The sequence below is a fragment of the Aptenodytes patagonicus genome, chromosome 16, assembly GCF_965638725.1.
Source record: "Aptenodytes patagonicus chromosome 16, bAptPat1.pri.cur, whole genome shotgun sequence".
NCBI lineage: Eukaryota > Metazoa > Chordata > Aves > Sphenisciformes > Spheniscidae > Aptenodytes > Aptenodytes patagonicus.
Window position 1 is genome coordinate 1,139,733 of NC_134964.1, and position 15,522 is coordinate 1,155,254.

The 15,522-nt window shown below is 47.2% G+C and overlaps 1 protein-coding gene and 1 long non-coding RNA gene across 3 annotated transcripts; one reads left to right on the plus strand and one right to left on the minus strand.

The window, feature by feature from the left end:
• Window positions 1–2,636: 2,636 nt before the first annotated feature.
• LOC143167968 (uncharacterized) lies at window positions 2,637–10,049 on the minus strand. 2 transcript variants are annotated; one of them, XR_012996638.1, is made up of 3 exons: window positions 9,915–10,049; window positions 8,537–8,687; window positions 2,637–2,747 (listed from the first exon to the last, which is right to left on the minus strand). It is a non-coding gene; the product is annotated as an uncharacterized LOC143167968 (long non-coding RNA). The 2 variants fall into 2 exon arrangements; XR_012996639.1 differs by lacking the exon at window positions 9,915–10,049 and adding an exon at window positions 9,012–9,056.
• Window positions 10,050–11,048: 999 nt separating this feature from the next.
• Window positions 11,049–15,312, plus strand: WFIKKN2 (WAP, follistatin/kazal, immunoglobulin, kunitz and netrin domain containing 2). The gene is made up of 2 exons (XM_076353970.1): window positions 11,049–11,277; window positions 13,488–15,312. The coding sequence occupies exons 1-2, from the start codon at window positions 11,077–11,079 to the stop codon at window positions 14,997–14,999; spliced, it is 1,713 nt and encodes a 570-aa protein (XP_076210085.1). The 5' UTR covers window positions 11,049–11,076; the 3' UTR covers window positions 15,000–15,312.
• Window positions 15,313–15,522: the final 210 nt, after the last annotated feature.

Below are 15,522 nucleotides of genomic sequence, written 5' to 3' on the forward strand. Positions count from 1 at the left end.
AATAAATAATTTCTGAACAAACAAGTTAGAGAACTGGAACATGAGGGGGGTGGTACATCAGCTCAGGGACTCGTGGTTAAGAAGTTCAATAGATTTTGATAACAACTGGAAATTGTTCAGTGGATTAGTGTCTAAAGCCAGTTTGGCTTCAAGTAATGACAAGCCTGAGCTGCAGTGCTGTGGATCCAAACTTCTCCCCCTGAGGGTTGTTGTTGCTTGTGTTGCGGTTGTGGGTAGGGTCCCCAGGTGTGAGCCCAGTCCCCTCTGAGCTGAGAGAAACCAGAAAACTGAGCTGCCCGACTCCTGCGTAGGGCCATGTCCTATCTAGGCATTCGGAGCCAAAAGGCTTCTGTGGATCTTGCCCCAGTTCATCTCCTGCAGGAGCTGGCTCCTGTGGGAAGTGCACATGCTGTTAACAAGATGATGGGGATGGTTCACCTGCATTCCTAAGAAAAAAAATGTTTTACTAAGACAAGCTCTACCTTTGTTTCTGCAAGGCTTTTTTCTTTAGAAGAAGCTGGCCCCATGCAGAAGACTGGACCAAGGTGTCTGGATTCTCCTTAGGTTGTGTTTTGGCCATCAAGGAGAAAGCCACAAATGCAAATCGTAACCGGTTACACTTAGGGGCTATGCCCTGTGCACTCTTCATGGTCCTGAGACATGGCCAGTCAATTAGAAACTCTCCGTTGACTTGGATGGGCTTTCAACCAGACGCTATACAATTCAACAGAATAATTAGCAAAGCTGTAACTAAAGAGATCTCCATGGAGATTGACAGCATCACCTCCCAGCTGGTACATTCTCTGCCTCCTATACTAAATTTGTTCTCGCTGTCTTCCTGGCTCTAATCCATAAGGTTAGCTAAATCTTCCAACATTTGTGATACATCAAAGCAGTGGAGAGAAGGACAAAGGCAGTTGAGAGGGGGCAGAGAAAGAAATAACCCGGTGCCTTAAGGAAAGCAACAGAAACTGTTCAGACATATATAGTCAGAGTTTCGAGAATGGGATTAGGCAGAACAGCACCTCTGCCTGCCTGTCACTTGCAAATTCTTGCTAATACTTTAGGAGCTTATTGGAGGTCAGCACCAAACACCCAAACAGACTAATCTGTATTATAGGCACATAATCAAAGTCACAAGGTTTTACATAATATATATTGGTGACACAAGAAGTGTTTGTTTGAGTATTTTTGTCATCAAGATTAGTGGCCATGAAAGCCTCTACTGTGCACTAACCTGGTTTTCTGTGGCCATTGGTACGCCAGATTCCTCAAAGAAATCGGGAAGGAGCTGAGAAAGTACAGACCAAGTATATGTTCTGAAACAGTTACAGTAGTAGGTTTCTAGCCATGGCAAAGTTAAAAAAAAAAAAGTATGTGTGTGTGTGAGCTAGAAAGGGTTGTGCATAAGCTGCAGCTTAAGACACGCAAACATGGCTGTAGATACAATTTTTGCGTTTGTCATTTTTTTCAGGCAGTTTTGGGGTTGCAGCAAATCACACTTCACACTCACACATCACTTCTGCGGCAATGGCAAGAAGTAGGGATTTAAAAGACAAACTGGTGTCACTTGACCCACTTGTGAGCTTTGTGTTCCCCTTCAGAGAGGTGGAAGCTGTGGCACAGAGGGACTAAGTGGTCTAGGCTCACAGAATAAGTCAAAGGCAGAGGTAGGAATGGGTCCCGTGTGGATAACAATTCCATTTCAACAAATCTAATTGATTTTAAAAGGAAATTAGTTTATGGAAGTGTTTGGAAATGTATGGAAAAGTCTGGTTTTCCACCTGCATAGAGCTTTGTAACTACGGTGTTACAGAAACGCAAAAGAAAAATGTTGAAAATTACAAAAGAAGAAACACAAAAGAAAAATTAATTCAAGACCATTTTCTCTGTGATGGGAAGAGGCAAAGTCACAGCTCATGCTGTGGGTTGCAGAGATGATGTAAAGATTTTCCAGGCGCATAGGCCAGCTTGTTCTCATGGCTGACGCACAGCTAAGCCAAAGGTTTTGTGGGGGTACCCCAAATCCTCCTGTCTCACTGCAGGAGTTCACCCCACTGAACTGAAGTACCTAATTAGGAATCCCATTGCCCCAAACTTCCCCACAGCAAGAACGATGCCAGCCAGACATCTGCAGAAGAGAAACCAGAACTTGGGAGGGCTGAATCGTCCTCTAGATTTGCCGCAATTCACATGCTGCTACCATGTGAACCCAGGGCTAAAATCACTCCGGCGGCTTTACACGACTCCTGAAAGCTCCTTTGTGGAAGCAGAGCTGACTGAACTGGCCTTCAGGTCAAGAAAAATCAAGCGCTGGGTGGGATTTCCAAGAGTGTTTGGCTGTAACCTCACCCCGCTCCCCTTTGAAGTCAGCAGAATATTTACCATCGACTTCAATCGGAGAAAAATCAGGCCATTACGAAGCGCGTTTGAAACGCTCACCTCTAATGATGCTCCGATTCCTTTGTACCTCCCTGCTCAAAGGCAGCCTGCTGCGTCTACCATTAAAACACAATCCTAGCAGTTGGTTAGATAACGCAATGAGCCCAACGTGCAGGCCCTAGAGGCACAGGAAAATTATAACGATTAAACCATGTGAATCTCTTAAACATTACCTACAATCGTTCTGCCGGCCACCATCATATCAGGCAATCAAGGACCAGTTATCTTCAAAACTGCCGTGGAAAAGAAAGTGCTGCATCTCAGTGAACCCTGCTATGGTGTAGGCCGCAGGTGGAGTCTTCACGCTGCAAATAATAAAAGATCAAAATAAAAATGTACGTTGAATTAGCTGAAATCAGGAAGAGCAACAATGAAAAAAAGCCATTAAATGCAGACAAAGAGCCCGTTGCCAGGGCAGGCAGGATTGGCTTGCTAAGATCAATGGAAGTAGAGCATCACTGCTTTGCAGACATCACTTGCATCTCTAGCCTGTGTTCAGATCTGCTGCCGAATGAATGCCAGGAGAGGAGCACACTGTTTATACCAGATCTGCATTTAGTCTTCTTTGGGCATTTCGAGTTACGGTGTCAGTGGCCCAGAAGAGATTTACTAACTCTTTCTGATGGCCATCATCTGGGTTCAAGCAGTGCAGACCGTATGATGTCTTGCATCTGGTGGTAAAAGAGTACACAGGGCAAACTGAAACAAAATAGTTCACCTCTTGGAAAGACTGTTAAATGCCCAACTGACCCAGGGGACTGCTCCTGGCAGAGGTCACACTCTGAGCATGGTCAGAGGATGTGCTGTGCGACAGCCAGGACCGCTAGCAACCAGCAAAGCCAAACGAAGGCAATAACTCTTCAGTTAAAAAGAATTTTGTCCTAATTTAGATTTAAATTCCAAGAAGACAGAATTGACGCTAAAGGGATTTCATGATATTTGCAGGAATGGAAATAGTTCCATTTTGTGAACATTAATTATTGTTTATAGCTAAGTTTTGGATACCAAACCCTCGGAGGAGCTCTGGGACTTCCAGGTTGTCTGGAGAAGCCAACGCTCGTTGGCTGATGAAAAGCCCAGTCTCTGGGAGCTGCTCTGCGTCTCCTGGAGAGGCTCCCAGCCACAATGAGGGCTTCCAAACGTTGACAGATTCAGTGGTTTGGTAAAGTCTCACAACGAAGCACAAACCCAGGCAAATCTGCAGCAGTTTTATCTCACCTTACAAACTCTCAGCTCAGACCTCATCCACTGAAAGGTTCATAAACTTTCTAAAAGGATCAGCTCACAGTGACGGTGAGATGATACCTTCACACTGAAGTCACAGGGAATTAAGGCTTATAGGACAAACCAGGAGAAACTCCGGGTTTTCAAGGAACAAAGATGAGAGCTGGGAGGGCTTTAAATTAAATTACCACAGCAGGTTAAAACCTTACTGTTTATTTAAGTTGAATCTCATCACGAACAAAAGCAATGTGACATTTGTATATTGAATTAGGTTTTTGAGAAGCAAGTGGTACCCATGGGGTTGGAAGCAGGGTCTCGGGACTCCAGCCTCTCACGGCTTGTTGCTGTGTGATACTCAGCAAGTGATTTCCTTCCAGCTTTAAATTCCTAAAAGTAAATAAGGGAGGTTAAATTAGGGTCATTTGGAGACTGAAGTGAATCTGTGCAATGGGTTTAATAATATTCATTAGCCTCCCACAGCAGTATATGTGGAACTAAATTAACTTGCGTTCCTGGAGAAATATCACCGGCTTTGGTGAAAGATGTGCTGACCACTCAGCCTGAGCACGCACCAGGCCCGCGCCTCGCTTTTATTCTGAGCTTTCGTTCAAATTGAGCTGGAACCAAGCAGAAAAAATGAAGATCAACAACAATAAATGTACTGGTTCAACACTGAGGTTGTCGTGCTGTGGCTTATACAGCCACAGCAGTGCTGCAAGACACGGGAACATCTCCATTTGCACACCATGGATTTGGTGCCAGAATTTCCTAAAGTGCTGTTACTGAAGCCAGCCATGAAACTAACCACTAGTTACTAAAACCTGCAACAAAGTGAGGTGCTCAAGCCTCTCTGCTGCAGCCGTGCGTCTGTGTGGTGTGATAGTACCCTCGTCCAGCCTGTACTCCATGCAAGCAGATAACTGAGAGGGCCTAACATGAAAAGTGTGGGCCGCGCAATGATGCCGCTGTGGCTGTGATTTCTGTTTCTTGACTTTCCAGGTTGCGCTACAGATCTCAGATTTCCCTAACTCAAAGCTTAACTGATGGAGCAGGTCTTGCTCCACACTGAGGGCAGCAAAGAACAGGGCTGGAAGGGACTTTGGGAAGTGACTTAGACCCTCTTGCTCTACAGCAGGATGAACTCATTCCCAACATTTGACCTTTGCAATCCTGACAATCCAAAGATACCAACTCCATGGCCTCCCCAAATTATCTAGGGGATATCTAAGGCTTTGCCTCTGAAAGAGAGAGAGAAAGAGATGGGCCAGTGAAAGACAAGCCTCTGAGCCCAGCTTTTCCCCACATCTCACTGATAACTGGTTGATTATCTTCCTTTGTACCCTCTTTGCCTCTTGCTGTGCTGTTTCAGACAGAATAAACCTAGCAATAATGAACCATCATCAAACTGGCAATTGCTTCCTGCCCAGCTTATGCTAGCAGAGAAAAAGAAAGCAAATGATGATTAGTCGTATGTCTGCACTCAAAGATAAAACCCCCGAGCAGAAGCCATCTGCCGAGGCATAAAATAATAATTCTGGCGCTAGCCTTGTCTGAGTGCAATGCCATCAGCTCTCACCGAAACGCAACGTAACGCAGGCCTAATGCTGAGTTCTAGCAGGTGGCCCATAACACTGTAATAAACTTCCTGACATTATTGATTTTTCCCCCCAAACTGAGCCCTTTTGTCTAACTACATTAACTTCTGCTTACTGAGCATCTGCGCGTGAGGCAGAGTGCACATAAGCAGCAGCTCATTTCAGTGAGCAATCGCTGCTCTAAATATGCCCCTGGTTCCCTGAGCCTGTCCGTACATGCTGTTATCTGCTCAGATGGGTTATTTCAGAAGTCAAAACCAGCACTTGTTAGTTATGGGTGCTTACAGGGAACCCTGACAAAAATCTTAACTAGGGGGAAACTGAAACAGGCTTCCACTGCTAATTATGCATACAAATAGCCCTGAAAATAGGACCCAGGCACTCAATTACCATCGCATACCTTCAGCCCAAATCTGCCCCTGCTCGTGTGCGTGTGCTTCCAAAGCATGTGGCCAGCGCAGCCTTTGCCTTTGCTTTGATGTTCGGAGGTGCATCACATTTTGCCAAAAAATCCTGCTCGCTCGGCCAACCTCATGGCCAACGTGAGACGCTCACCCTTCTAAGGGATGTGGGAAGGCATCCAGGCTGGGCTTGCTGGCTGTCCCTTGCAGCCCAGACTCTGAGCAGGTCCTGCCGAGGTTCATGGGAGCGGGGCATCGCTTGAAGGGGAAGACTTGGCCCTTTGCAGCCCGAAGCAAGCTAAAGCCGAGGTCCCGAGCCATCATCTGGATTTCTGTGTGGGTTTGGAAGCAACGTTACTGCTTGAGACAAGCAGTTGGCAGCTGTACTCCAAAAGGGATCTGGCAGTGACGTTCCCTCTCAAATGTCTGGCTATCAGCTTTAAGTGCAATAAGCTTTACATACAGACTGGAACATCATTACTTTCTAAATGAGACAGAGTTGTTTTTTTAAAGTACTTTTCTGTTCAGGCATTACATTTTCATCTGTGCAGTGACAAGGAGCCACCTAAGGAGCATGAATGATGATGGTGGGGCTGAAGAAGAGCATGTCCTTGGGGTTGACTGCGTGATCAGGGTCCCTGCAGGCAGGGCAGGTTTTAGTGCCTTGTTTTGAGAAATAGGCAGATTGCTGGCCCGGGTGGTGCAGGGAGTTAGTACCAGGTCCTGCTGTGCCCGGTTGCCCTGCATGGAGGAGGAGGGAGGTCTCAAGGACCAGAGTCTTTGCTTTAAGCTAAGCTTAGAAGCAGAACAGGTCCAGCAGAGACACGTAGGTTCAACCTGCAACTCCCGGGCTTGCCTCTCCCAGCGGTGGGTGCCGTGGGCATCCATTGCACCCCCAGCACAGACGAGTGCCCGCTCCAGCCAGGAGCCCTCGTGTTAGGGCTCTCGATGCCGCAGCCACCAAGCTACCACCCAGCAGCGATGAATCACAGCCGTGCCTGGAGAGGGGGTGGTTCGTGTTTGTGTTGGCAAAACCGGCTGCGAGTGGCGACAGGCCCAGACAGCACGAGAGGCCGAATCTGGAAGGGCCCCATTGCTGAGGCAGAGATCAATGGGAGATGGGAGGTTTAACATCTCAGGGTGACGGTTCCTGCCAAGAGCCCTTCCACAATAAAACCAGCAAATCAATCCACCATCCGCTGAGTAACTCCAGATGAGGATTGCTCGTTTTGCCTAATAAATACGACCAACAGTTTGCTGTTCCTTTAACAGTGGTTTAAGAAAAAAACCAACACAATTATGCTTTCCTGTGCATCAGATAATCCCATTTCCCTCCTTGCTCAGAAAGGGTCACACTAAACACTGGGTCAACACTTGCTGCAGCAGAGGAGGGCAGGGACATCCCATAGGAGCTTGGGAAGAGTAAGAAAAAGGGCAAAGAAATTACCATTTACAAAAAACAGCAACAGTTAAGCCAATTCCAGATCAACAGCCCTAACCAGGACCCTGGGCATCCTAGGAGGGCTTTTCAGGACTGTGGTGTTGTGTCGGACGGACACCTGTGGAACACAGGCTGGTCAGAGACCGCATATCCCCACTGCTGGGAGCAGATCCGGGATGTTGCTTTGTGCCATCAGGGCTCAGGTTTTTCCATCTGAGATCCAGAGAAAGCTCATCCCAGCTCCCCATCCAACAGACTCAGATCAATACCTTGATCAGAAAGGGGATTTTGGGGTAGTAGCAGGGTTTATTCCAAGGCTTGAATTCATTTGGGAAGATCTTTATCACATCAGTATCTGACACGGATGAGACAAGACAAGCCGTAAATTCGGCGTTCATAATAGATTTGTTCATAGAAATGGAGAATAAGGATTATTTTATTTCTTATATTAAAGAAAAAAATGCACAAGAAAGAACAGAAAAACTATGCCCAGGGACCTTGACAAAGACCCTGATTCAGTTCTGGAGTACCTGGTCAGATCTTTGAGGTCAGTGGAGCTAAACTAATTTAAACCAGATGAGAAACCAGCCCTCAGTGAAACCCAGGAGACATTGAGTGCATTAGTCAGGCAGAGCTTGGCTGTCCCTGCTGGGACAACCGGGGTCCCCACTGCCCCCAAGCCAATCCAGGGCAGCCTGCATAGAGGTGTCCCCTCGTGGATGTGCTCCTTAGGTTGGGTAACAGCAAGTCTGGGATGTCCTGGCAGGGACGGAGCAGCTGTCGAGGGCTATTCAGAGACTTCACTGCCTCCTCTGACCTCAGGAGCTGCCTGCCCGCATTCACGGGGAGATTTATGGCACTGTTTTCCTCTCTCTCCCGGTTGTGTTCAAGTGGCCAAGGGACTGATCCTTCATGGGGCTGAGCATTCCCTGTTCCTGGAGCGATGGGAGTCAGAGGGGCACAGCATCTGTCCGGTTTCCATTGGATTAGGCCAGGATTTGATTCCCTAAGAGGCTTCCTAAGCAAATGTTTTGCTGAAAGCCTGATTGCTCAGTTAACACAAGTTTCCTGTGCCTCATTTATAAAGTTAGTACAGTGGCCTGACAAAACCATCATTGTCATTAATGATAATTGCTTTGCCCTTTTTCCCAAGCTCCTATGGGATCTCCCTGCCCCTCTCCGCTGTGCCAAGTGCTGACCCAATGTTTGAGGTGACAATACATCAAATCCAGCCATTCAAATGGCCTTTCCTTTGAGCAACCCCACTGACCTGCAACAGGGACACAATTAAATCAGCCGAGTTGCATGTCCCATGCAACTGCTCCTTCAGCTGGGCTCATTAACCTGTCGCCCCTTGAGCTCCACCGTCCTGGCCATCGCGCACTGAACATGGTATCTGGGTGCCGAAAGCAGAAGGCCGCGGTGGGACTTACCTGTCCCTGGAGAATATCCCTCTGGATGGAGGAGGACATAGCAAAGCAGAAGACTGCTCCGTCTGTCTGATGCAAACCAGTGTCTGATTCTTCAGAGCCCCACTCTGCTCCCCCGCAGCTGAAATGTGCCTCTGGGCAAGGGATCCTTAGTCTGGGAGGGGGAAAAAACCAAGATAGTGTTATTCCCCTCCGTGGAAGGGAGTCCCGCCTGGGGTGGGCCCACACTGGTGGGTCTCTCGCTCAGCATGGCCAAAGCGTGCAAGGAGGTGGCTTTGCGGCACCGGGAGTGGGGATGGAAGCTGCAGAGCACCATGGACCCACCAGCTCCCCACCTCTGGCCCAGTGGGATAATGGGGTGAAACAGCCCAAAAGGACCCTGAGGATGGCAGGGATTTATCCATGGCTACATGGTGGCAATGCCATGGACCGAGGGCAGATTCCCTGCACATACAGCAGCTGTTAGTGTGAGACCCACCACTGATCGCAGCAGCTCCTCCAGTGCCCAGGATACCCGCACTCTTCGAGCCCCACATACAGCTGGTTTCAAAGCTTATCTGTAGTCAGTTTTACAATATAAAGTGTCTTTGTTTAGTCAACAGAACCACTAATACATGTGATTTTGTTGTTAATAGAGCTGTAAGAATTTTAAGTACCTCTTGGGAATGTGTCATTTTTGGTTGGCTTTTTTAGGCATCGCAGGGTGCTGCGTTTGTCTTTGTAAACAAGTATTGAATAAAACATTTTGCGCACAGCCGCACTTTGTACAAGTGTCATGCAGGTTTCTAAAGTTTCAGAGAGAATAAATCAACTGCAAACTGCTGCCTGGCAGTTGACTTCGCTCCTTATAAATAGCTAATTTGGACAACTTCTCTCCACACGTCATATGAAATTCAAATACTGTGCATATCATTAATGCGGTCACACAAATCAAAACTGCTAGAGCCTCTTTTATAAGCCTGGGTTGCCACAGAAATGCCACAGCCGAGGGCAGATCAGCTCCAGGTTGCTCTCCCTTCCTTTTGGAGGCAATCCTCGGGAAACGCCAGCAGGTCACTGCGCTCTGCTGCCTTGCCCCAGGGGAGGAGCAGGAGCCCCGTGGCCTGGGGCAGCGCCTGCATGGTGGCCCAGTTCACTGCTGGTTGTACTGGTTGGCAGCCATCATCACTCAGGGGAGAATTAGGCCCAAACTCAGCCATGAAAAACAACCCTGGTTTAATGAACCCAACGGAAAAACTTTACTAAAGTAAGGGTTGACTGTGCCCGGGTCTGCCGGCTTTGCAGCGCTCAGCGCCGGGCACAGATGTGTAACCTTCCCTCCTCCCAAAGCACAGCGCTGCTGGTCCGGCCCTGCTGAACCCCATGTGGGATGCAAACTTACCCGGTCCTCCCAGGAGGCTCTTAGCGCCGTGCAGGATCCATCCAAGCTAGCCCAGAACTCAGCCCAAAGGCTCTAATCCTGGAAGGTGCTGAGCAACTCTGACTTCTGCCACTCGGCTCTGGATTTTGGCACGTGTTCAGCACGAGCAGGATCGGCCCCTTGCTGTAATAATCAGGGAACGAGGAACTCAGCTTGACTGAATTTCCCCCCCGCCCCCCAATGCAAAAATGCTGTACATTCCTTTATGCAGGTTTCCATAGAGTTGAACTTCTACTATTTTTTTGTTGCCGCTGTTAAAGGGGTCAGCAATGCACTGTACAATGGGATCTGGCTGTCAGGAAATGTGGAGGAATTCAGGGACACTTTTAACATCTTGCTGGTAGGGTTGGAGGGCAGCATTAAAACCAGCATCCTGGAAATCTCCCCACCAAAGAGAAGAAAAAAAGCCCGGAGGAACCCCAGGAGAAGTTATGAAGACACACTGCTTTGTCAATCCTAAGTTTAAATAAGTTATTTCTTCCCTACTTCCTTTGTTAAAATATGATATTCTAGCTTTAATTGCTTCAATCCTATTACTTGTTCCTTTTAGCGAGTGATTGTGTAGCCCCTTGCCGTGGGGAAATCCCCTGACCACGGGTCCGTGTTATTTAGACAAGTACTCTTTCAGAAGTAAATGCCATTCTTAGCATAGGGAAGTACTTTAGGTCTAAAGGGGTTAAGAAGGCCTCCCTGCATTCAGAAACATGCAGGGGTCCCACCGTGCCAGTTCCAGCCTTTTAAACTCTTTCCAGCTTTTTTTTCTTGCAACAAATCTGTCTGACTGCCACCAGGACATAGGAAGCGTGTGCCTGTCAAAGAAATCAAGTTTACTTTTTCTGACTTGTTAACAGAGGCAGGGTATAAATAGAGCTAACTCTGCTCAGACTATTAGCATTTCTCTTAAAATAAGGGGGTAACTTCCTAGGACCTTTAATCCAATGAGGTCCAGACCAAACTGCACTATCAACAGAGGCAGCGAAGGAGCTTGCTGAAGTTTTTACAGAAGTCAGGTGCATTTGGGTTCCTCGAAAATTTAAGGCTTACCAAAAAAAAAAAATCAACCCCAAGCAAACGAGAACTACCTCCGGCTCGGTCACTGCCATTGCCCTGGAGAAGTTCTGAGATGTTGTTGGTGCTGTTCACTCGGTGGATGTGGATCTTGCTGGGGAAGAGCAGTGTCCTCTTGCTTCTGGAGGTCTCTCTGAAAGGGAGAGCTCTACCTCCAATCCGGTATTCCCACGCTGGGATATGCCCCAATGACATGAACCCCAACCTGTGGGTAGACGCGCAGAGCACTTGCAAGAGAGAGTGTGAAGCTGATCTGGTGAGTGATGCACATTTTTATCTCTCTGTGTCGTGGGCGATGGGGTTTGTCGGCGGGTTTGTTTGCACCGCAGTCTGTTTCTGTTCCAGATAGAAAGGCGCCAGCACCGTGCAGGACTTGATGCAGACAGCGCACGTATTTAATTGACCCGTGACCTATACAAAATAGAAGAGGTTTGATGAGTTATCAGTTAAGTGGGGAGGTGTGTGGCAACTGTCACTTATGCTGATGTGGGTACAGCGCTTGCTCTGTTTCATCATTTTCCTTGCTTTCTTGTCAAAAGAAACGTCCGAATTTGATATTCCAGAACTCAGCATGCCTTGGGGTCAATCCATAGTATTTTAGCAGTGTCACCATGCTCTTTGTTGTTGGTGGTCATCATCAATGCTTTATATTCCTGGGAGGAATTCTGTATTAAATGGTTTGATTTAACACGTAAATTGTCAGCCTTTGCTGCACTTGAAACACAAAGCGTGCTTGGAGTGCAAAACAGGGGCATGGTTAAAATGACCAGGCAGATGTTTTCTGTGATGCTCCCAGCTCAAAATGTGCTTAGCTTACACCCCTAAAATTCATTTTTCAACCTGTCAGCACTGGCATCTGAAAATACCTGCTCGTCCTGCCTCTTACATCATGTCCAACGGCGAAGCTCCTGCAGCCCAAACCAGGCTGACAGCAACATGTACCATGCTGAAAAAAGTCATTGGGTTTATGTTCTGTAGCCAGGTTGTTTCTGCAAGGCTAAAAAGAGTGTGTGTGTGTGTGTGAGAATAGAGAAAAAGGCTGGCCATCGAGTAAACAAAGAGATTTGCTCAGATGGATCCCATGTGTTATGAATGAAGGTGCTGTTTTTACTTCTGCCATTCCCAAATAAGCCCCCTTTATTTCAACTACCAGGTGCAGCAATGAATATTAAAACACTTGCAAAAACCCAGCAGCAGCAGCAGAGGATGTTGTTTTAATAATTTACTGGTCAAAACCTGAAAGCCAGGAGCCACTGGCTAAAAATATTTGCTTTTGCCTTGTGGCAGCACAGAGTCCTGGGACCTTGCATGGAGTGAGTGGTCTGCAAGCAGCCAAGGACTCTGCCACCAACTTTGCTAAAGCCACGCTCCTTAACCTCAGCCGAAAACGTTACCCGTTCTGGTTTCTAACTTTGCTTCGGAAACCTAGTAATGTGCAGCTGGAAGTGGGGAAAGAGTTATGTTATTAGGTCATCTTTTTCCCAATAAGGAAAGGATACTGGACTCAGGGGAAGCTATTTAGTTTGGTAGCTTAAAAAACATTTTGTTCTCACTTATGGAGAAAGCCGTTGGATTTCGGGGGGGTTGTAGAGGTTTAACACACGGTGGAAGCGTGCCCCGTTGTGTACATGGTAGCAGCGTTCGTGGTCCCTTAAAGTAATCCATAACAACACAGCGGCTGTGATCACACACATCAAATACCTTCTCTGCACAGAAGATGAAAATTCTGCTAAAATTAACCGCAATTTAGAGCTGACTGTAGCTGAGATGGGGTGTAATAAATCACTAGAAGAGCGATGCTGCATTTGAAAATAGGACTAAAATAGGACAGAGAAACCATAATGAGCTGGTTTGGGGTTGTTTTTCTAAATACCATAGAAAAAATTATTTTTGGAGCAAGAATTTCCTTACTTTTGAGATATTCCATTATTTCCTCTACAATGTGAACAACTACAAATCCTTGGCAGTTTCACCTCCAAGAGGTTGTTAGTCTCAGGGAATTCAAATAATACTTTACATACTTCTGTGGAAAATAAGAAGGATTACTGCCTACAGCCATATGATAAGACCTTCCATCCGCTCTTGTTTCTCAGGGCTTGTCCTCAGGCATTTTGGAGAGCGCGGAAGGGGGGTTGTTGGTTCGGTAGTCAAGCAGTCCATGTGACTCTAGGAAAGATTTATGATGAGGTTAGTGTTTAAGAAATAGAAATAAATTTTCCTTCTCTAGAGTCTTCTCCTGAAGCACTTCAGAAACCCCTGTGTGTTTAGACACCTCTCAGGAGATGCTGGAGGGATGTTTCCACTTGTTGCCAGTGGGGACACCGAGTTTTGGACCGCAGACATCTGTGGCAGACCGGGTCCCCTGAGCTAACACCTTGAAAGTATCTGGGCTCCCTGCTTGCTGGGTCTCTAAAAAGGACTTTGCTTTGTCCCCAGTAACGATCGGGTTATTTTCTTTCCCCGCAGGAGTGCGAGACCTTTGAGAAGTGCTGCCCCAATGTCTGTGGAACGAAGAGTTGCGTGGCGGCTCGGTACATGGACGTCAAGGGGAAAAAAGGGCCGGTGGGAATGCCCAAAGAGGCAACCTGTGACCGTTTCATGTGCATCCAGCAAGGCTCAGAGTGTGACATCTGGGACGGGCAACCTGTCTGCAAGTGCAAGGACAGGTGTGAGAAGGAGCCGAGCTTCACCTGCGCCTCTGACGGGCTCACCTACTACAACAAGTGCTACATGGATGCAGAAGCTTGCATCAAAGGCATTACACTGAATGTAGTCACCTGTAGGTACCATCTTACCTGGCCAAACACCAGCCCTATCCCACCAGAAACAACAGCTCGCCCTACTACTGCCTATTCCGAGACAACAGTCATTGATATCTTGCCACCTGCTCTAGTGAACAACCCCGTCCATCAGTCCGTCTACGTGGGAGAGACCGTCAGCTTCCTCTGTGATGTCACAGGGAGACCCAAGCCAGAAATCACATGGGAGAAGCAGGTTGATGGGAAAGACAAAGTCATTATGAAGCCAAATCATGTCAGAGGGAACGTCGTGGTCACCAACATCGCCCAACTGGTCATCTACAACACCCAGCTCCAAGACGCAGGCATCTACACCTGCACCGCCAAAAACAGCGGTGGCCTTCTCAGGGCTGATTTCCCTTTGTCAGTCATCAAAGGAGAACCTACATCCAAAGAAGCTTCCCAAAACAAAACACATTTTCCAACCGATGAGTGCCTGAAGCAACCAGACAGCGAAGACTGTGGGGAAGAGCAGACCAGGTGGTACTATGATGCAAAGAAAAACAACTGCTTTACTTTCATCTATGGGAACTGTAACAGCAACCTCAACCACTTCGAGACCTACGAGAACTGTATGTTAACGTGCATGAACGGCCCAATCAACATTTGCAATCTGCCAGCCCTCCAAGGTCACTGCAAAGCCTATGAGCCCAGATGGGCCTATAACAGCTTGACAAAGCAGTGCCAGTCCTTCATTTATGGCGGGTGTGGAGGCAACGAGAACAACTTTGAGAGCCGGGAGGCCTGCGAAGAGATGTGCCCTTTCCCGAAGAACACGCACTGCAAAGCTTGCAAACCACGCCAAAAGCTGGTGACAAGCTTCTGCAAAAGCGACTTTGTTATCCTGGGCCGTATAACAGAGCTGACCGAAGACCAAGACTCAGGACATGCCCTGGTGACAGTGGAGGAGATTCTAAAAGATGAAAAAATGGGATTAAAATTCCTGGGGAAGGAACCACTAGAAATCACGCTTTTGAACATGGACTGGAGCTGCCCGTGTCCCAACATGACCACAGTGGATGGCCAGCTCATCATCATGGGAGATGTCCACAACGGCATGGCTGTCCTACAGCCAGACAGCTTTGTGGGGACCTCCAGCATCCGGCGCGTGCGGAAACTCCGCGAAGTCATCCACAAGAAAACCTGTGAGCTTTTGAAAGAGTTCCTAGGATTGCATTAACCTCCTTCACACGTGTCAGCCTTCCAGACCTGTGTGTTACGTAGGGCTAACAAGCGCTAGGCTAGTGCACAAACTAAACAAGCTGTTTGAAGATACACCGTAGGAATTATGCAGAACCCTTATTTTAATCCATTAATGATGCTTAGCAACAATGTAGTATGGTCTTTGGCAAGCACGTAAAACAGCAGCAAAAGGCTATTAATCTTGCATTGAAATCAATTCGTCCATATAGGAGTGCCATTTAACTAGATGACTCACTGCAGTAATTATACAATTTTTATGTAGCTTCCATCATAAATGACGGAATTCATAGCATTTGTTTAGCTAATTGGTACACAGCTAAGTAATATATAATGTCAACTTAATCTGTCTCATTTACAGTATGGAAATGTTATGGTAAGTCATTATAAGTAAGTCACACTCTTGTCTCCTCATAGGAGCACTAATATTTCAAGAGAAAAGCCTGTAAATTATTGTCTATATTTACAATTGTGCACATTTAACCAATCTATGCCTTATGAAT

Coding starts and splice junctions, on each gene's coding strand:
- WFIKKN2 (XM_076353970.1), top strand. CDS start 11,077: ATGTTGTTGGTGCTGTTCACTCGGTGGATGTGGATCTTGCTGGGGAAG. Junction 11,278..13,487: donor GAGAGTGTGAAGCTGATCTG/GTGAGTGATGCA, acceptor CTTTCCCCGCAG/GAGTGCGAGACCTTTGAGAA.